Source organism: Numenius arquata, chromosome 15, assembly GCF_964106895.1.
Source record: "Numenius arquata chromosome 15, bNumArq3.hap1.1, whole genome shotgun sequence".
NCBI lineage: Eukaryota > Metazoa > Chordata > Aves > Charadriiformes > Scolopacidae > Numenius > Numenius arquata.
Window position 1 is genome coordinate 1,503,234 of NC_133590.1, and position 15,808 is coordinate 1,519,041.

Here is a 15,808-nt window from a genome sequence, read left to right on the forward strand (position 1 = left end):
CGTGCCGGCGATGCGCCGGCCGCGGGACCGGCGGCCACGTCACCAGCCGCCCCCGCCGCGGCCAATAGGGGCCGCCGCAGCCGAGCTCCGCCGTGCCGCGCCCCGCCCCCTGCCGCCGCGACGTCCAATCGCCCGCCACGCCGCGCCCCGGCGAAGCCACGCCCCCTCTGTGCGGCCACCAATCAGAGCGCGGCGGGGCGGTGCCCCCAGGCGGCGGAGGGTCGCGCCCTTGCTCCTGCGTCCGACCTTCGCCGGGTGACGTCACACGGAGACGTCCTCCCCGCGCGCCCAATGGCGGCGTCGCTGCCAGCGCCCAGCCAATCCGAGGCGCCGGGATAAACACGAGGCGCCGGGAGCCGGAGTGGCGGGCGAGGCAGCCAATGGCGGCTCTCCGGTCGCGCGGAGAGGCGCGGCGGGGGGGGGCCAAAGGTTGCGGGCTCGCCGCCCAATGGGCTGCGCGGCGGGGCGGGGCGCCGAATCGAGACACCCAATGGGTTGCGCGGGGCGGGGAGTCCCGTCGGCCAACGGGCGGCGCGCCCGAGGGCGCCGGAGGGAGCGGCCGGCCAATGGCGGCGTGCGAGTGCAGGCGGCGCCGGCCAATGAGCGCGGCGCGGGCGGGCGGGCGAGCCAGTGGGCGCGCGGCGGGGGCGGGCGAGGGGCGGGGGCGGCCAATGGCGGCAGGGGGGCGGGGCGGAGCGGCGAGGGGCCGGGGCGGCGGCGGCGGCGGCGGCGGCGCCATGGAGCTGGGGGCGGGCGCGGGGGCGGGCGCGGGCCCGGGCGCGCGGGGCGGCGCGGAGTCGGGCCGCGTCCTGCTGCTGCTGATGGGCGGCGGCGGCGGCGCGGGCCGGGCGCGGCGGAGCGGCGGCGGGGAGGCGGGGCCGGGTCCCGGTGCCGGTGGCGGCCCCGGGGGCCCTGAGCCGCGCTCGCCGCCCGCCCCCGACTACGAGGCGCTGCCGCAGGGCGCCGCCGTCTCCACGCACATGCTGGCGGGCGCCGTGGCGGGCGTCATGGAGCACTGCGTGATGTACCCCGTCGACTGCGTCAAGGTGCCGGTACCGGCGGCGGGGCGGGGAGGGAGGCGGCAAACCGGGGCGGGAGGCGGGGGGGGCGGTGCCCGGGCCCCGGCCCGCGGGGGTAACGGGCCGCCCGGCCGGGCCTTGTGTTGCAGACGCGGATGCAGAGCCTGCGGCCGGAGCCCGCCGCCCGGTACCGGAACGTGCTGGAGGCCCTGTGGCGCATCGTCCGCACCGAGGGCGTCTGGCGGCCCATGCGGGGCCTGAACATCACCGCCACCGGCGCCGGCCCGGCCCACGCCCTCTACTTCGCCTGCTACGAAAAGTTAAAAAAGACGCTGAGTGACGTTATCCACGCGGGGGGCAATAGCCATGTGGCCAACGGTACTGCTCCCGAACCCCCGCCGGGGGCTGCCGGGGGCTGCCGCACCGGGGTGGGGAGCGGGGCGGGGAGGTCCGGCCCGGTCCCGCGGGGTGGCGGGGGTGTCGTCCTACCCCTGTGCTCTCTGCGGCCCCGCGGCGCCCGTCCAGCGCCCGCCGGAGCCGCTGCCGGTACCGGGCTTGAAGCAGGTCGGTGGCCGCGGCTGGGAAGGATGCCGGTGGAACGGGAGCTGCCTGCAGACGAGCCGGGGCCGGCCGGGACGCCGGTGGGTCGGTGACGGAGCTCGCTCCAGGAGCAGCAGGTGGTTTCGGAGCCTGTCACCCCGAGGTGCCCGCTGCGTGACGCCCGGCGCTGCCGCGGTGGGCAGAGCGCGGGGCCGCGGGGGGAGCAGAGCCCAGCCCGCCCCCGGCAGGCGTGCGGTGCAGCGCTCTCGGCCGTCTCTTTCCACGGGGACGGGACACTCGCCGTCCTCTGGGCCCCTCGTCACCCGGTGGCATTGGCTGGCCCCCCAGGGAGTCCCAGTTGCCCCACGGGACGTGGCAGCCGGTTGCAATCCCCTCTCTCTTTCTTGAGCTCTCTGCGGGTGGGAAGCGCTAAGGACCAGCCTGCCCCTTGGAGGGGAGATGGAGGCCGCCTTCGGATCTCGCCCTCTTCCCGGGGCCTCCTCCTGTGCCTAGGCGGGGGACTCGGGGCCGTGGCGGAGCCCCAGGGTCCCTCGCCTCCCGCCCCTCACATGTGGCAGTTCTTGTTTTGCAGGTGCAGCCGGGTGTGTAGCAACGTTGCTCCACGATGCAGCCATGAACCCTGCCGAAGGTAATGATGGCCCTGGCCTGCTGGGGAGGGGAGGATCGGGGACCGCCCGCACCCCTTGGGTCCCCTCTGCGTCACAGAGGGTTCTCTCCTCGCTGCTCGCCCGACTGCGAGGATCCTTCGGGGGCCAGCGGCTGCGGTTCCAGTTAGGGATCCCGGTGGCAGCCCATTACGGAGGGTGCAGGTGGAAGAGATTAATTCTGGGGAGCACAGCAAACCCCAGGGGAGCAGGAACCAGGAGAGCACTGGCCTGTCACCTGGGGGGGTGGCTGGGGACCGTCACCTGGCGCAGGAGAGAAGGCAATAAGTTATCCTGGGCATGTGGAAACTGTGCGTTGCTGTGGTGAGATCTCGAGAAGACGTGGTACGGTCCCGGGCCTGTGTTCGAGAAGAAAACTAAAAGAATGGGGTACAGAAAGCACGTAGAGAAGGGGAAGGGAGAATCCCGTGTTGTGGAATGTCTGGCAGATGCTCATTTTGTCGAGCCTGGTATGTATGAAAAAGGCGGAGGGAGTTCGTAACTGAAGTCTGTGAACGTGGTGGGAGAAGGAGGAATAACAAGGAAAAGCCAGTCCTGAACGTGTTCTCCCCTCTTAAAAGTGAAGGGGCTCGTGCCAGCGCAGGCTCCGGCTGATCTGAGCCCAGCGAGGCCCCTGCCTGCTGCCACCCTGCCGAGCTGCGTGGCCAGGCCGCTGTCATTCCTTCCTGGAGCTCGTCTCCATATCCTAACTGTAGTCGTTTGTAGTTGCAGCGGTTTTAGCTCTTTGCGGTGGTATTGAACGGGGGGAGGCAGGACAGCGCAGGCTGGGCTCGGGGCTCCCCCGCCCCGCTCTTGGAGGAGTTGGGGGGGAGGTTGGCGTTTGGTTCTCGCCCCAGAGCAGCTGCGTTTTGGCAGCGGCTGGTAACGGTTCCTGGCTGGTGGGCTCTGCAACCTGCCGTGGTTCTTTTGCAGTGGAGGCGGCTGGGGAGGGACAGGCTCGTCCTGGAAAATAGGAGAATAGGTGCAGAGGGGGTTCTCCTGACTGCGCGGTAGCTCTGCAGTGGTGGATGGGGAGACATGGGGCACTTGGGAGCGAGGTGGGATCTGGAGTATGAGCTCCTGGGCATCGGGATGTTCCCTGTGGCTGCAGCAGCTGCAGGGTTTGCAGGTGGTGATGTCTGTACAACACTGATGCCTCGGCAGATCTAACCGTCTGCAGTCACGCCTGGGGACACACAGGGCACTGCTGCTCTGAGTTGTCTGTCATCAGCTCTTACACCAGCGTGACCCAACTCCGGGCACTTGGAGGAAGCCTGGCTTCACGCTTACCTTTTCTCTCTCCTCTCCCCCTCCACATCTGGATCCCGGCTGCTGCTGTCGCCGCCATCCATCCCAAGTGGTTAAACAGAGGATGCAGATGTACAACTCGCCTTACCAGCGTGTGACGGACTGTGTGCGGGCTGTGTGGCGCAACGAAGGGGCCGGAGCTTTCTACCGCAGCTACACCACCCAGCTCACCATGAACATCCCCTTCCAAGCCATTCACTTCATGACCTACGAGTTCTTGCAAGAGCAGCTCAACCCCCACAGACAGTACAACCCAGGCTCCCACGTGGTCTCTGGAGCCTGCGCGGGGGCTGTCGCTGCCGCTGCCACTACGCCTTTGGACGTTTGCAAAACGCTGCTCAACACCCAGGAGTCCCTGGCTTTGAGCTCCAACATCAGCGGACACATCACAGGCATGGCCAATGCCTTCAGGACGGTGTACCAAGTGGGTGGCGTGACCGCCTACTTCAGAGGGGTCCAGGCGAGAGTCATTTACCAGATGCCCTCAACGGCGATCGCCTGGTCCGTGTACGAGTTCTTCAAATACATCCTCACCAAGCGCCAGGAGGAGCGGCGGGCTGGGAAGTGAGCCAGAGCCGAACGCCGTTCCAGACCTGCTTCACCTCCCCTCCTGGTTTGTCTTCTGACCTCTCTCCCTTTCGAATTGGTTTGTGTTGAAGAGAGGGGGCAGCGAGGGCCTTTGGGCTTTAGCGATGCGGTGTTTGCCTGCGGCTGCTGCAGCTCTGCTCAGGCTGCAGGGTTTGCCCTCTCCCGGGGTCCCCTGAAATGTCCCACTGGGAGCTGCAGCCCAGGTCACGTCCCCTGGCACTTCGGTGGAGCTGTGCTCCTCTCCTTCCCTTAACCGAACACACCCCCCCCCCCCTCACGCAAAGCTCGCCCCTCCTTGGAGGGGAAGGCGAATGTCCTGCCCTCCCCACCCGGCAGGGCCAAGCTGAGCTCGCAGGCGCCGAGGAGGGGGCGGCCGCGCTGCCCGGGTTGCTGGGGGGCTTTGTCTGGCTTTTGGCTGAAGCGAAGTGTTTGCCTCGCCGTTGTCTTGTAGCACGCACACGTGATGCCCCGGTGGTGGTGGTGGTGGTGGGGGGGGGGAGGATGGCACTTGAGGAGAGGAGCCTGTAGGTTTGTTGTTGTTCCTGCTCTTGACACCTCCAATAAAAACTGTTCTGCTCTGTCCTCGTGTCCCCTTCTTACTCCCGGCACCGCTCCTTTCTGACTGTGCCCGGTGCCGAGCTCTTTTGAGTGGTGCCAGAGAAGAAGGGAAATGGGGTCTGGGGGTGCTGGTGGGAGGAGGGGACCTGCCTGGCCCGGCCACCCTGGCAACGTGCAGGGAGGGTGGTGGTCTCCATCTCTGGCTGCTGGCCTGGGCCGTGACCCCACTGGAGAAACTGGGGTTTACGCTCCTCAGCCAGGCAGTCCCAGACCCCCACTGACCGGGGGTCCTCAGGAAGCCTCCAGAACACTCCGAGTGGAGGTGGTGGCAGGAGGGCCCTGGGTTGGGGACAGCACAGGAATGTTGGCGCTGGGTGAGGCTGGAGGGCTTTGTACACCTCGCGCAGGAGATTTGGGGGGCTCAGCAGGGCTTTTGCCACCTCATTTTGAATAATTAAACTAGTTTGTACCGTGTTGCACATCTTAAAACTCTATCAACGCACTTGCTTAAAATGCTAGTATTTGGTCTAATCTAATGATAATTACTAGAGTAGCTTATTTCTTTACCATTTTGATAGCTGTCTTGGTACCAGCTGTGGAGCTGCCAGCCGGCCTCGGCAGGTCCTGCGCTCAGCACCCAAGTGTCACCTTCCCCGAGCAGAGCTCTGCGTTCCTCGAGCCGGGTGCCTGGGGGTGACGCCTGGCTCTCGTGGGGTGCTCTCACAGCGCCCGCGGGAGCGGTGTCCGTCCCACGCTGCCGTGCCCAAAATACCTCCCTGGAGGAAATGTCTTCACAGCCCTGGTATGTGCTTCTGGCGAGCATCTGGGGTGGCTCGGGGCTGCTCCAGAAGATCCACCGGCCCAGCCCGGCCGGCACAGAGGGCAAAGAGGGGTTGTCCTGGGGCTGGAAAGGCTGCCGGGCGAGCAAGGGGAGGGGGCGCAGCCCTCAGGGGCATGGGGTTTCAGAGGCTGGATGCTCGACACCCTGCCCAAGCCCCATCCCAGCTCTGCCTTCCCCTTCAGCATCTCTCTTGTCCCTGGTTCCTGAGGGTGGATGACTGAGGACCCCCGGTTGCCCGGCAGGTCTGCGTGTCCCTGGGCACAGAGCAGCCTCAGCCACTGCTCCACAGCCCAGGTCCTCCTGGGTTGTGTTGCTCATCCTCTGCTCCCTGATATGGGCTGCAGGCTCCTGGTTTCTGCTTTTTCTGCACAAGCCAAAGGATGAGAAGCTCCTTAAAGAAACAAAAGCTGCCGGAAGCCAGGAGCCTCCAGTTTTCCCACCATTTCAGGAGCTGGGGCTTTAAGAAATAGCCTGAGTATTGCACGATTTGGCAGCCCTGCGGCTCCTCCACCCAAGAGGGAGAAATCCGAGAAGCAGAAATGGCTGGGAGAGACCCGAGGAGGATTAGCTTGGCGGGCAGGGCGTGAGGCAGGAGTTTGCAGAAGATGGGTATGAGCGGGCTCTGCCAGGGTGGGTCTCCCTGCCCAGGAGACGAAAGCTGTTGGCAGCAGAGCTTCACCTTTAGCCTCCCCCACACAGGGGAGCAGTGACAGACCCCGCGGAGGGGAAGGCAGGAGCACGGACTGGGACTGGGGAGGAATTCACACTATTAAATCCATCGGCTGCTGGAGGAAGGTCAATAAATGTCAACGGGCAAAGGCATGATTGAAGGTGACTCCAGGATGTTGCCATGAATAAAGGCCCACAGAAGTGCTGGGGGAGGGAGCAAGACCCCCGGGAACGGGGAGACGATAAGTCAGCACAGCGCAGTGATGCTGCCGTGTCAGTAACCGGCCCGAGCGCTGCCCTGGTAAGGGCATGGCCTTTCCGCTCTCCCGGCGCTTTGCCAGCTCTCCCAGCAGCAGCTGGCTTTGCCCAGTGCGGGCAGCAGCCGCCCCGCAGAGGATGGCATTGCCTGTGAGGGGTCTGGCTCCTCAGGGCTTCCTGAAGAGGCTTCCAGGGGGTTTCCAGATATCCCTTGGGCCAAGCCACAAAAAATCCCCTGTCCTGCTGCCATCTCCATCCCTCGAGCCAAACCTCTGCCTGTGGCTGGTACGTGGCTGCTCCGCAGCTCTGCTGGGGTGAGATGTCCCCTCACCAGCTTGCCTGGTTCCTCTGGTGCCTTTGGCGTGATGAGATGCCCAGAGGTAATGGGGTTATTGGCTGGTTCTGCCACGGCCGCTGCCTTTCCAAGGTCCGATAAGGCCTCAGAGAAGCCACACTGCCCTGGGTCTGTCCTGTGGCCTCTTAAGTATTTGGCTGAGCTTCGGGAGAGAGCCTCCTACAGCCTCTTCTGAGTAAAGAGATTATTTTTGGCTTTCCAGCAAGGAAGCCATGCTCAGCCTGACGGAGTTTTGGAGACAACCCTTTTTCTTTTTGCGTCCCTGCAGGATCCCTTGCCACATCCAGCACGGGCCGGGATTTGCTGCCTTGCCCTCCTGTGTCCGGCTGCCCCTTGAGCCCTGTCCTGCCCCCGGGGCCAGAATGGGGGTCCCAGGTTGGGGTGAGCCCCACAGCCCCCGAGCAGACAGAGCCGGGCAGCGCTGCTGGCTTTACCCCGCTCCGGGTGACAGATCCGGGGCTGCCGCAGCTCTGCTGTGGCAGGAGCCCAAGCTATTTCAGGCAGCCCGAGTTTGCCGTGCGAGGAGCAGCTCAGGAGCCCCTGGCTGCCTTCCTGGGGTAACTGGAGACGCCTGCATTCCCACAGGTTAAGAGTAGGGCTGGGGTGAGGGGAGCTGGGGGGAGTTCATCACCCCCAGAGCAAGAAGGGGAGATCCCTCCAACACGTCTGTCCCGTATCTTTGGCCGGGGGCCGGTGGACTCCTGAGCTGCTCCTGCCTCAGGGACCCCATGCAGACCACTGGGTCCCAGCCCAGCTCGGGGGCAGGCAGGGGGGGCAACAGCACTGCCCTGCCAAACTGCATCCCTCCCCCTCCTCTGCTGGCACACTGAGCTACCCCGACCTTTCCTGCCCCCCTCAGCCCCCCTGCGGCGGGTGCCAGACAGCCCTGCTCGGCGGGAGGAGACGGCCGAGACCCACGGGGAGCGTGGAGGTGGGCTTCCAGCCTCCCCCCAGCCTGCCCCGGCTCTGGAATTCCTCAGTGCTCTGTCAGACCCCAATAAAGTCACACAAGTTCTCATGATCCCACAGCCTTACAGCGGTGGTAAACGTGGGCGCCAGGGCTTCCTGGACACAGAGCAGATATTGCTTCTGGTGGGCCCTGAGAAACCCTCTTCTGACCCACGTTGCCGCCTGGATTAAACCACTGAGAGCCAACCCCTGGCTGGACTGGTACCAACCTGCCTGGCTCCAGCCAAGCATCGCAGCGGTGCAGGGAGGCAAGGAATATAACCTGAAAGGTAAAACCGAGGCTGAAAACCTGCTTTCTTGGCTGTAAAGAGCCATCTGAGGCAGCAATCCCCAGGGCTGGGCTGGGAGTGCGCTCAGCGTGTCTGGTTTCGTGGGGAGACGTCGGTAATGCCCGTACTTAGCACAGGGCTACGTGTCAAAGTCCCCTGACGAGGGGCTGCGAAGTGGCTCTGGGAAGATGCCGCCGGGCTGGAGCTGGGGTGCAGGCAGCCAGCATGTCACACGAGGGAGATGGCAGAGCTGGGAGAAGAGCTGCTCCTGGGGCTGGCAGAGGAGCGGCAGCAGGGGACACTCTCCCAAGGGCACGTGGGTGAGGACAGTGGGGACAGCTCAAGCGCGCTGCCACACAGGAGCCTGCCTGAGGATCAGTCTCAAAAGCAGCCGAAGCAAGGGCTGTTCCAGGAGATGGGGGGGCTCCAGCCCTACTGTCCCTGGCCCAGTACACCTGCAGGTACTGCACTGCCAGCACCGCTACCCCTGGAGAAACCCTTCGATCCCCCCCGGGGCACCCGTGGCACACGGGCTGACATAAGAGCCTCCTGGAAGGGCACAGACTGCCTAGGTGGGTGCCAGGAGAAATGCAAACCCAAGCTGCCTTCTCCTCTGTCCCCAGCACCTCTGGGTGCCCATTAGACCTGGGCAGTACGTTGCCCGGAGCTTTGCCAAGAGCTATAAAAAGGAAGAGGGAGTACAAAATGGGGCCAAAATTGGGCTGTGCCTCCAGCAGGGACACAGCTCCCTCTGGTGAGGATGCAGCTACAACGGGCACCACAACCACCATAAATGTCCTCGGGCAAGGATTTGCCGGGGGTGACCGCGGTAGCTGGAGGCTGAGAGCAGCGCCGGGGAATCAGGAGCTTTGAGGGGCCGGCCCTAGCACTGGGTGACTTGCACGGCTTTGGGACGGAGGAGACAATCAGAGCCAAAAATCCTGCTGGGTCTCTCACGGAGGCGTGCTGGATGCTTGTGCTCAGTTGAAAATAGAGAGCAAAACATTGCTCACTAGAAAGGGACCTGCACAGTGGCTAGAGGCCGGGAGGGGATGCTGGCCCCATGCCCAGTTCTCCCGCTGCTGGGGAGGGGGGCACGTGTGGGTGCTCTCTTTTTGCCATGTCTACAAGCCCCAGCGATCTGCCCACTGCAGCGAAGCTTCTGTGTGTGTCGGGGGACCTTGGCTCCAACCAAGCTCAGCTGCGGGGAGACGCCAGCCTGCCCAGAGGCAAAGCAACCAGCCCAGCCTTCCTGATGCCCACTGCTGTCCCCGGCGCCAGGGACACGATGCCACCAGGGGGAGGCAGCCCTGCCTGCCTGCTCTGTAGCCCTCCAACCCTTGCAGGGGCACTCGGGCACCCCCAAACCGAGCCAACACCAGACACGGAGTCCCTGCGGCGTGGGGTGGTGGGGACAGAAGGGTACCTGTCACTCCCCGTCCCCGGGTGCTTGCCGATAGATGGCGGTGGCGTATCTCGCTTGGGGACAGACCCCGGGAGCAGTGTCCCAGGAGCCTGGGGCACCTGGGGTTCCTATGCAGAACCCCGCCGGCAGATGGGGACTCCCCTGGCCTCGGCAGCACCCCCAGCTGCGGCGAAGGGTCATCCATGGGAAAGCGACTGTGGATTTTATTGCCCGGGGGCAGCTCTGGCCTTCAGCAGCGCTCCGCTCTGGAGGGGACAAAGATGCAGTCCCTGCTCTGGAGGAGTCCCCTGAATCCCTCAGCGGTGCTGTGCCCCGTCTCACTGCTGCAGGGAGGAGAGAAGCAACAGCTAAAATATGCAAGTCCCCCCCAAAAAAAAACTTAGTTAAGTGTAGTCATCTTGTGATGCACGGGACAAGCTGGAGGACTGGGGAGGGTCTGTGGCCACCAGTGACTCAACCACGGAAGGGAGGCAGATCCCTGGCCCTCTTGCTGGCAAGGCAAGTAGTGGGAGAAACCCTCGCTGGAGGCTCCACAGCACAAGTGCTGATATTTTAATTTAATTACCTGATCCATGGCTGGCCACAGCTTTCTTGGCACTGGAGAGTACTTGTGTGACAACCCCACATTGCCATCACCAAGAGGAGCTTCCAGCTCCTGGCGCTGGCTGCCCACCGAGCCCTGACGGCTCTGCAGAGCAGCCTCAGCAGCTCCCAGCTGGTGGTGTGGGGTGGCTGTGGTGGGAAGCGCTGAAGGTCAGGATCTGTTGCTCCAACCAGGAGGGGCAAGAGCCGGGCACCACCCCAGCACGCAGCTGGATCCCCGGGCAGCGGGAGGTGGCTGTGCCCAGGTGGTGGCAGATGGGAGGAGAACTCAGTGAGGTCTGCCCAGGTCCATGGGCAGCCTGGCCAGCCTCGCGGGGAGCAGACATCTTGCTCTGTGCCCAGGTGAGCTCCTTGTTGATGGCAGCCAGTGGGTGGTGAAGAGAGACGGATGAGAGGTGCAAGGGGGAGGGATGACCACAGCAGGGGAGAGGGAGGAATGGAAAAAGATGCCAGGAAGGAGAGGAAACCAGAGGAGATCTGCAGTGCTGCAGAGGGAGCAGCGCTGATCCCACACGATCCCGGGCATGACGAAAAGGCCTCACAAAACCAGTGAGCGCTGGGGTTTGCACGGAGCCTCGCTGGGAACCACTGGACAGAGTCAAGTTCTGCTCATGGGCTCCTCCTTGGCCAGGAAACTTGAATGAAAAACGGAGCTGGAGTCCATGCACAGAGTGGGCCTGAGGCCTCGTAGTTAAAGCCTGGCCACCCCAACGGCCCCTCCTTCACTTTAAGTCAGTGCATTGTTTTAGAGAATCTCGTCCCTGTCTGAAACCAGTCGGCACCTCCCCTCCCCGATTCCCAAACAGCAGTTAATCCCCCTGTTTGACTGGGAAGAAACAACATGCACCCTCTGCCCCTCGACCATGGTCCTCCCAACCCCTCCCTTCCCAATGTCCCTCCGGCCGTGCCACCACCGCAGCGGGACCATGCAGGGAGGGTTTTCACCAGCGCCCTGCAGCTCTTTCCCCATGTCCCGTCTGCAGCGTCCTCCTTCACCCTGGGGTGCGGGGAACAAGGCACGTCATGGGCAGGCACTGACTCCAGCGCAGCCACGCAGCAACTTCCCTCCATTGTGTCTCCCCCTCCCTGGGCAGCCCATCCAATCTGCGGTCTCCCACCATCTCCCTCCCACCGTCCTCTGCCGGCTGTTCCTCCTCTTTGGAGCGCTTCACTTCCGCCGCCCCGCTTTGGGCCCTCCGGCACCGCCAGCTCTTTGTGCCGCTCCGGCCTGCCCACCGGCTCGGGGGCTTGGGGTGAGAGTCTGCAGAGGGGTCCCTCCCACTAACCCCCTGCCCTTCCCCCAGTCTGAGGTGGTGGGACAGCTGGGATCTGTCCCAGGAATGGAGCTCGCTATGGTGGACATCTAGAAACTTCCATTGCTGTGCCACATCAGCCTTCAGCTGGGCCTCTCAGCATCCCCCAGCTGGGCACTGCTCCAGCTCAGTGCAGGACGAGTGGGGCTGGGGAGCACACACGAGTGTCACCAGGCACAAGTGGGGTGAGCACAACACTGACCTCACACTTGGAGCAGTGCTGGGTACTGTTGGTGCTTGGTAATACTGGTACCGCCCGGCATCGCCTCCTGCAACGCAGTCCTGGGGTCCCCGTACGCGTGAAGCACTCTGCTGAACTGTCCCTGCTCCAGGGACCGGCTCTGGATGTGGGCAGCATGACCCACGGCAGGGCTCGGGTCTCATCCAGAGCCTCAGGGTGGCGATGCAGTGGATTTCTAACCGGCTGCCACATACTTGGAGGGGATGTACTAAGCTGAGAGCTCCTCTCACACCCCCTGACTTGAGAGGAGCTTGTATTGTGGTTACGATTCCTCTGGCTTGCGCAGCAAGGCATGGCCTCACGTGGGTCCCCTATTTTTACAGACAACGGTCTGGCAGAACACGGAGGAAAAGAAAATGCAACTCTTTCCTACGGCAAAGACAAATCTCCCCAGTCTGACTGCTGCTGTGAAGAAAGAGCATTACCTATCTTTGTTCTTGGCTATCCTGTTTCTACCCACGAGACCACAGGGCCTTAACCACTCATCTCTGAAAGCCAAGAGCGGGGCCTGGGCTTCCTCTCCCGCGACACCTTGCTGCCATCCAGCAAACAATCGGCTGGGTGTGCCGCATCCTCTCCCAGCGCCGGCCTCATGAAGCCTGCCGGCCTCGGAGTGGCTGGCGGGACAGCGGTGTGCCGAGCCGAGCCAGGGTTGGGACCCACAACCAGCCGGTTGCCCGCTCTGTCCCTGCCATGCTGCGGTGGAAAGAATTTCTCTGGTTCCTAGTGAACCCCAAAGGTGCGTGTTCAGCTCGCGCAGTGGGAATGTGCAGAGCAAACCCGGGTTTAGTAGCCTGAACAGTCATTACCTGCTGCTTCTGCCATGGCACAAGGCTGCAAAACCCGGTCCTCTGCCCGTGGCGGAGGGATGGCCACACGACACGCGTGGGGAGGGCAGGGGGAGGACGCGGTGAGCATCCCTGGAGGAAGACGGGGGCACACCGAGCCCCTCGGCGGCCTCCGTCCCGGCGGCTCCAAGAAGGCTCCGCTGGAAACATCTTCGGGAGCTCCAGAGTCGCGGCTGGGGAGACGTGCGGGACGGTGCGGGAGAGCTCTCCGCGCCTCTGGTCTCCGCTGCCTACCGAAGCGAGCCAGACGGGGCTCCGCGGGTGTCCGGCCCTCCCCGGGCGCGGCTCCAGCTCCGGCTCGGCGGCGGCGCTCGGCGGGACCCGCACGGCAGAGACAACGGCCGCGGCGGCGGGGCCGGGACCGCCCCGAGAGCTCCGCGGCGGCGGCGGCGGCGGGACGGGGCGGCCCGGGTCGGGGCCGGTCCCGCGGAGCTCGGGGGGCCTCGGCCGCCCCCTCCCCCTGCAGCCGAGCGAAATGGCTGAACATGTAGCAATAATGCCCCGGCATTCAGGCTGCCCCGGCCCGGCCGGCCCTAATCAGCGGCCCGCGGACCCCCCCCTTCTTTCCCCCTGCGCTCCCAGAAAGGGGAACAAAACCCAGCACGTTTCTTGCAGCCCCCGCGCATAAAGCGCCGGGCCTGGGCCTCAGTGGGGGGCAAAGCGGCCCGTCAATCTCGGCGCCGGGCCCCCTTTGTCCCTCGCCTCCCTGCCACACCTTTTGTTCCCGAATCCAATAAGCGCCTATTCCTGCTACCTTCCTCGGCGGCTCCTTTCAGCGCCGGCCCGGCGGCCACAATGGGCCCAGCTCTGAGCTGCGCGGCCCCATTCAGCGCCCTTGGCACGCTCACAAGCCGCCCGGGCCGCCCTGCCCCGCGGGCACACAGCGGCGACCGCCCCGCCGCCGGGCACCGACCGCCGGGCGAAGGAGGAGCGGGCGGCGGATATTGCACCTGGTTTATTGACTGGCTCGGCGAGCTGGCGCGGGCGGTAACCGATACAGAGTAGATAGAGGGGTCGCGGCAACCCCGGGCCCCGCCGTCGGCTTTTTACAAGCAAAAGCTGCTCCGCTGGCGCGGCGCGATCGGCTCCGGCCAGCCCGGCCGTCGCGGCGGCTCCCCGGGGCGGCGGCGCTTCGCTGCGAGCTCGGGCGGCCGCGTCCTGCCGCTCCGCTCCGCTCCGCTCCGTTCCTCCCGCCGCCGGCCCCGCACCGCGGCCCGCGGGAGCACCGGGGTCCCGCCGCGCCGTCCCTCCGTCGCCGCCGGTCCAGGGCGCGCGTTGTGCGGGAGCGCAGCCGGGCTGCGGTGCGGGTTATAACGGGGGCCCCCGGAGCCGCCGGGCCGTCCTGCCGGTCCGCTCCCGGCCCTCAGTGCGTGCGGGCTACCAGGCCCGGATGCCCTGCAGTGCGCCCTGGCTGCAGGAGGGCCCCGCCGCCGCCTGGTGCAGGGGCTGCCCGCCGCCGCCGAAGCCCCCTAGGCCGCCCACGTTCACGAAGGGACCCGCGGCCGCCGCCGGGCTGCAGGCGGCTTGCATGGAGGCGCCGCCGGTGCCCGCCGGGTAGGTGCAGCCGTAGCCGGGGTTGTAGGACGCGGCGTTACCGTAGCCGTAGGCGGGGAAGCCGTTGTAGGAGTAGGGCCCGTTGTACGCCGAGCTGTAGCCCTGCGACCCGCCGAGGCACGGTTTGCCGTCGCGGACCAGGACGGGCACGGCCACCCTGCGCGGCGGCGGCGGGGCCGCGGGGCCGCCCAGCTCCAGCGACTTGTCCTGCCGCTGCCTCTTGCACTTGTAGCGCCGGTTCTGGAACCAGATCTTCACCTGCGTGGAGGTGAGCTTGAGGCTGCTGGCCAGGTGCTCCCGCTCGGGCGCCGACAGGTAACGCTGCTGCTTGAACCGTCGCTCCAGCTCGAAGACCTGCGCCTGGGAGAAGAGGACGCGCGGCTTCCTCCGGCTCCGCTGCTTCGGCCTCTCCGCCTCCTCCGCCTTCTCCCCCGCCTCCAGCGGCTTCTTCAGGACGCAGCTCTCTGCACGGGGGAGCACAGGTCACGGATGTACCTCGCCGATACCGGGCGCTCGCTACTCCCGACGGGCCCCACCGGCGGGCGAGAGCCCTGCGCCGAGTCCCGGCCGCCCCCCGCTCCGCCGCGCGCCCGTCGGGGAACCGCCGTGCGGGCGAGGAGGCAGGGCCGGGACCGGCCGCCTTCGGCACCGCCTGCGCCTGCGAAGGGCCGGTTCGGGCGGCGAGGCCGAGCGCGTCTCCGGGCCGGCGGCGGGGTTACTGCTGCGGCATCGCGGGACCGAGCCCCCGGGCCGGGCCGGGCCGCGCACGGCGCCGGGCACCTGCTCCGCCGCCTCGGTCCCAGAGGCTCCCGCCGCAGCGGGCGCGGGTTAGGGCTAACCCGCCCCGTTTCTCCCTCTGCGCTACCGAAATTGCGGAGCGCGGGCCTGATCCCGCGGCTCCGAATCGGGGCCCTGCGGAGGCGCTTCCCGGGGAGACGGCGAGCGGGGCGCGGCGGAGGGCGGCCACGACGTGCCAGTCCTGGCTCGCCATGCCCAGGGGACCGGGCTGCAGCGCCGGGACCGGGGCTTCGGGGCGCGACGCCCAGCGGGCTGGGAAGGCACCGTGGGGAGGGAGCGCGGGCCCGTCCCGGCGGTGCGGGGGAGCGCGGCGGGGCCGATACTCACTTGGGTCGCGGGTCGCGGGGTCCAGCTCCTCTCCCGGGCCGGGGGCCTCGCAGGAGCCGCGCAGCACGGCGTGCACGTAGTTGTCGGCAGAGATCCGCGCGTCCGCCTGGCTGCCGGGCGCTGCCATGGGGCTCAGGTAGGACAGCTTCTCCTCCTCCTCTTCCTCCTCGCCGTCGGAGAAGCGGGCGCCGTCGGCGGCCGCCAGCAGGCAGGCGGCGGGATGGAAGTGGTGCTCCAGGTGGTGCGGGAGCTGGGCCCCATAGTGCGGGTCCTGCTGCTGCTGCTCCAGGTTGAGGATGTCTTTGACAGAGAAGGGGGTGGAGGTGACGGGGCTCGGTAACATCATCGGGGCAGCGCGAGCGGCCAGGCAGTCCCGCGGGCCCTGCGGCGCTCGGGGCGGCGGCTCGGCGGGGAGCGGGCAGCACCGAGAGACGAGGGGCCGCGCCTGCTTCTGTCTAAGTTGCCTCCATTAGCCCGGCGCTGGGGGTCTGCGTTTTGTTACAGCTTCTGCAGGGACAGCCAAGGGCTCGGGAGCCTCCTCTGCCCCGGGCCGGCACGTCACGGCGAGGAGGGGCCGGGGGCGGCCTCGCCATTGGAGGGAGGGGGAGGCAGAGCCGGCCCCCTGCCCGGCTCCGGCCGCCAGGCCAGAAATAGCAATG

General features: G+C 66.2%; 2 protein-coding genes across 2 annotated transcripts; one reads left to right on the plus strand and one right to left on the minus strand.

Moving 5' to 3' along the window:
- Window positions 1-633: 633 nt before the first annotated feature.
- On the plus strand, window positions 634-4,696 carry SLC25A28 (solute carrier family 25 member 28). The gene is made up of 4 exons (XM_074158982.1): window positions 634-1,046; window positions 1,169-1,397; window positions 2,152-2,208; window positions 3,583-4,696. The coding sequence occupies exons 1-4, from the start codon at window positions 672-674 to the stop codon at window positions 4,098-4,100; spliced, it is 1,179 nt and encodes a 392-aa protein (XP_074015083.1). The 5' UTR covers window positions 634-671; the 3' UTR covers window positions 4,101-4,696.
- A 9,151-nt stretch (window positions 4,697-13,847) lies between these two features.
- Window positions 13,848-15,495, minus strand: NKX2-3 (NK2 homeobox 3). The gene is made up of 2 exons (XM_074159060.1): window positions 15,150-15,495; window positions 13,848-14,488 (listed from the first exon to the last, which is right to left on the minus strand). The coding sequence occupies exons 1-2, from the start codon at window positions 15,493-15,495 to the stop codon at window positions 13,848-13,850; spliced, it is 987 nt and encodes a 328-aa protein (XP_074015161.1).
- Window positions 15,496-15,808: the final 313 nt, after the last annotated feature.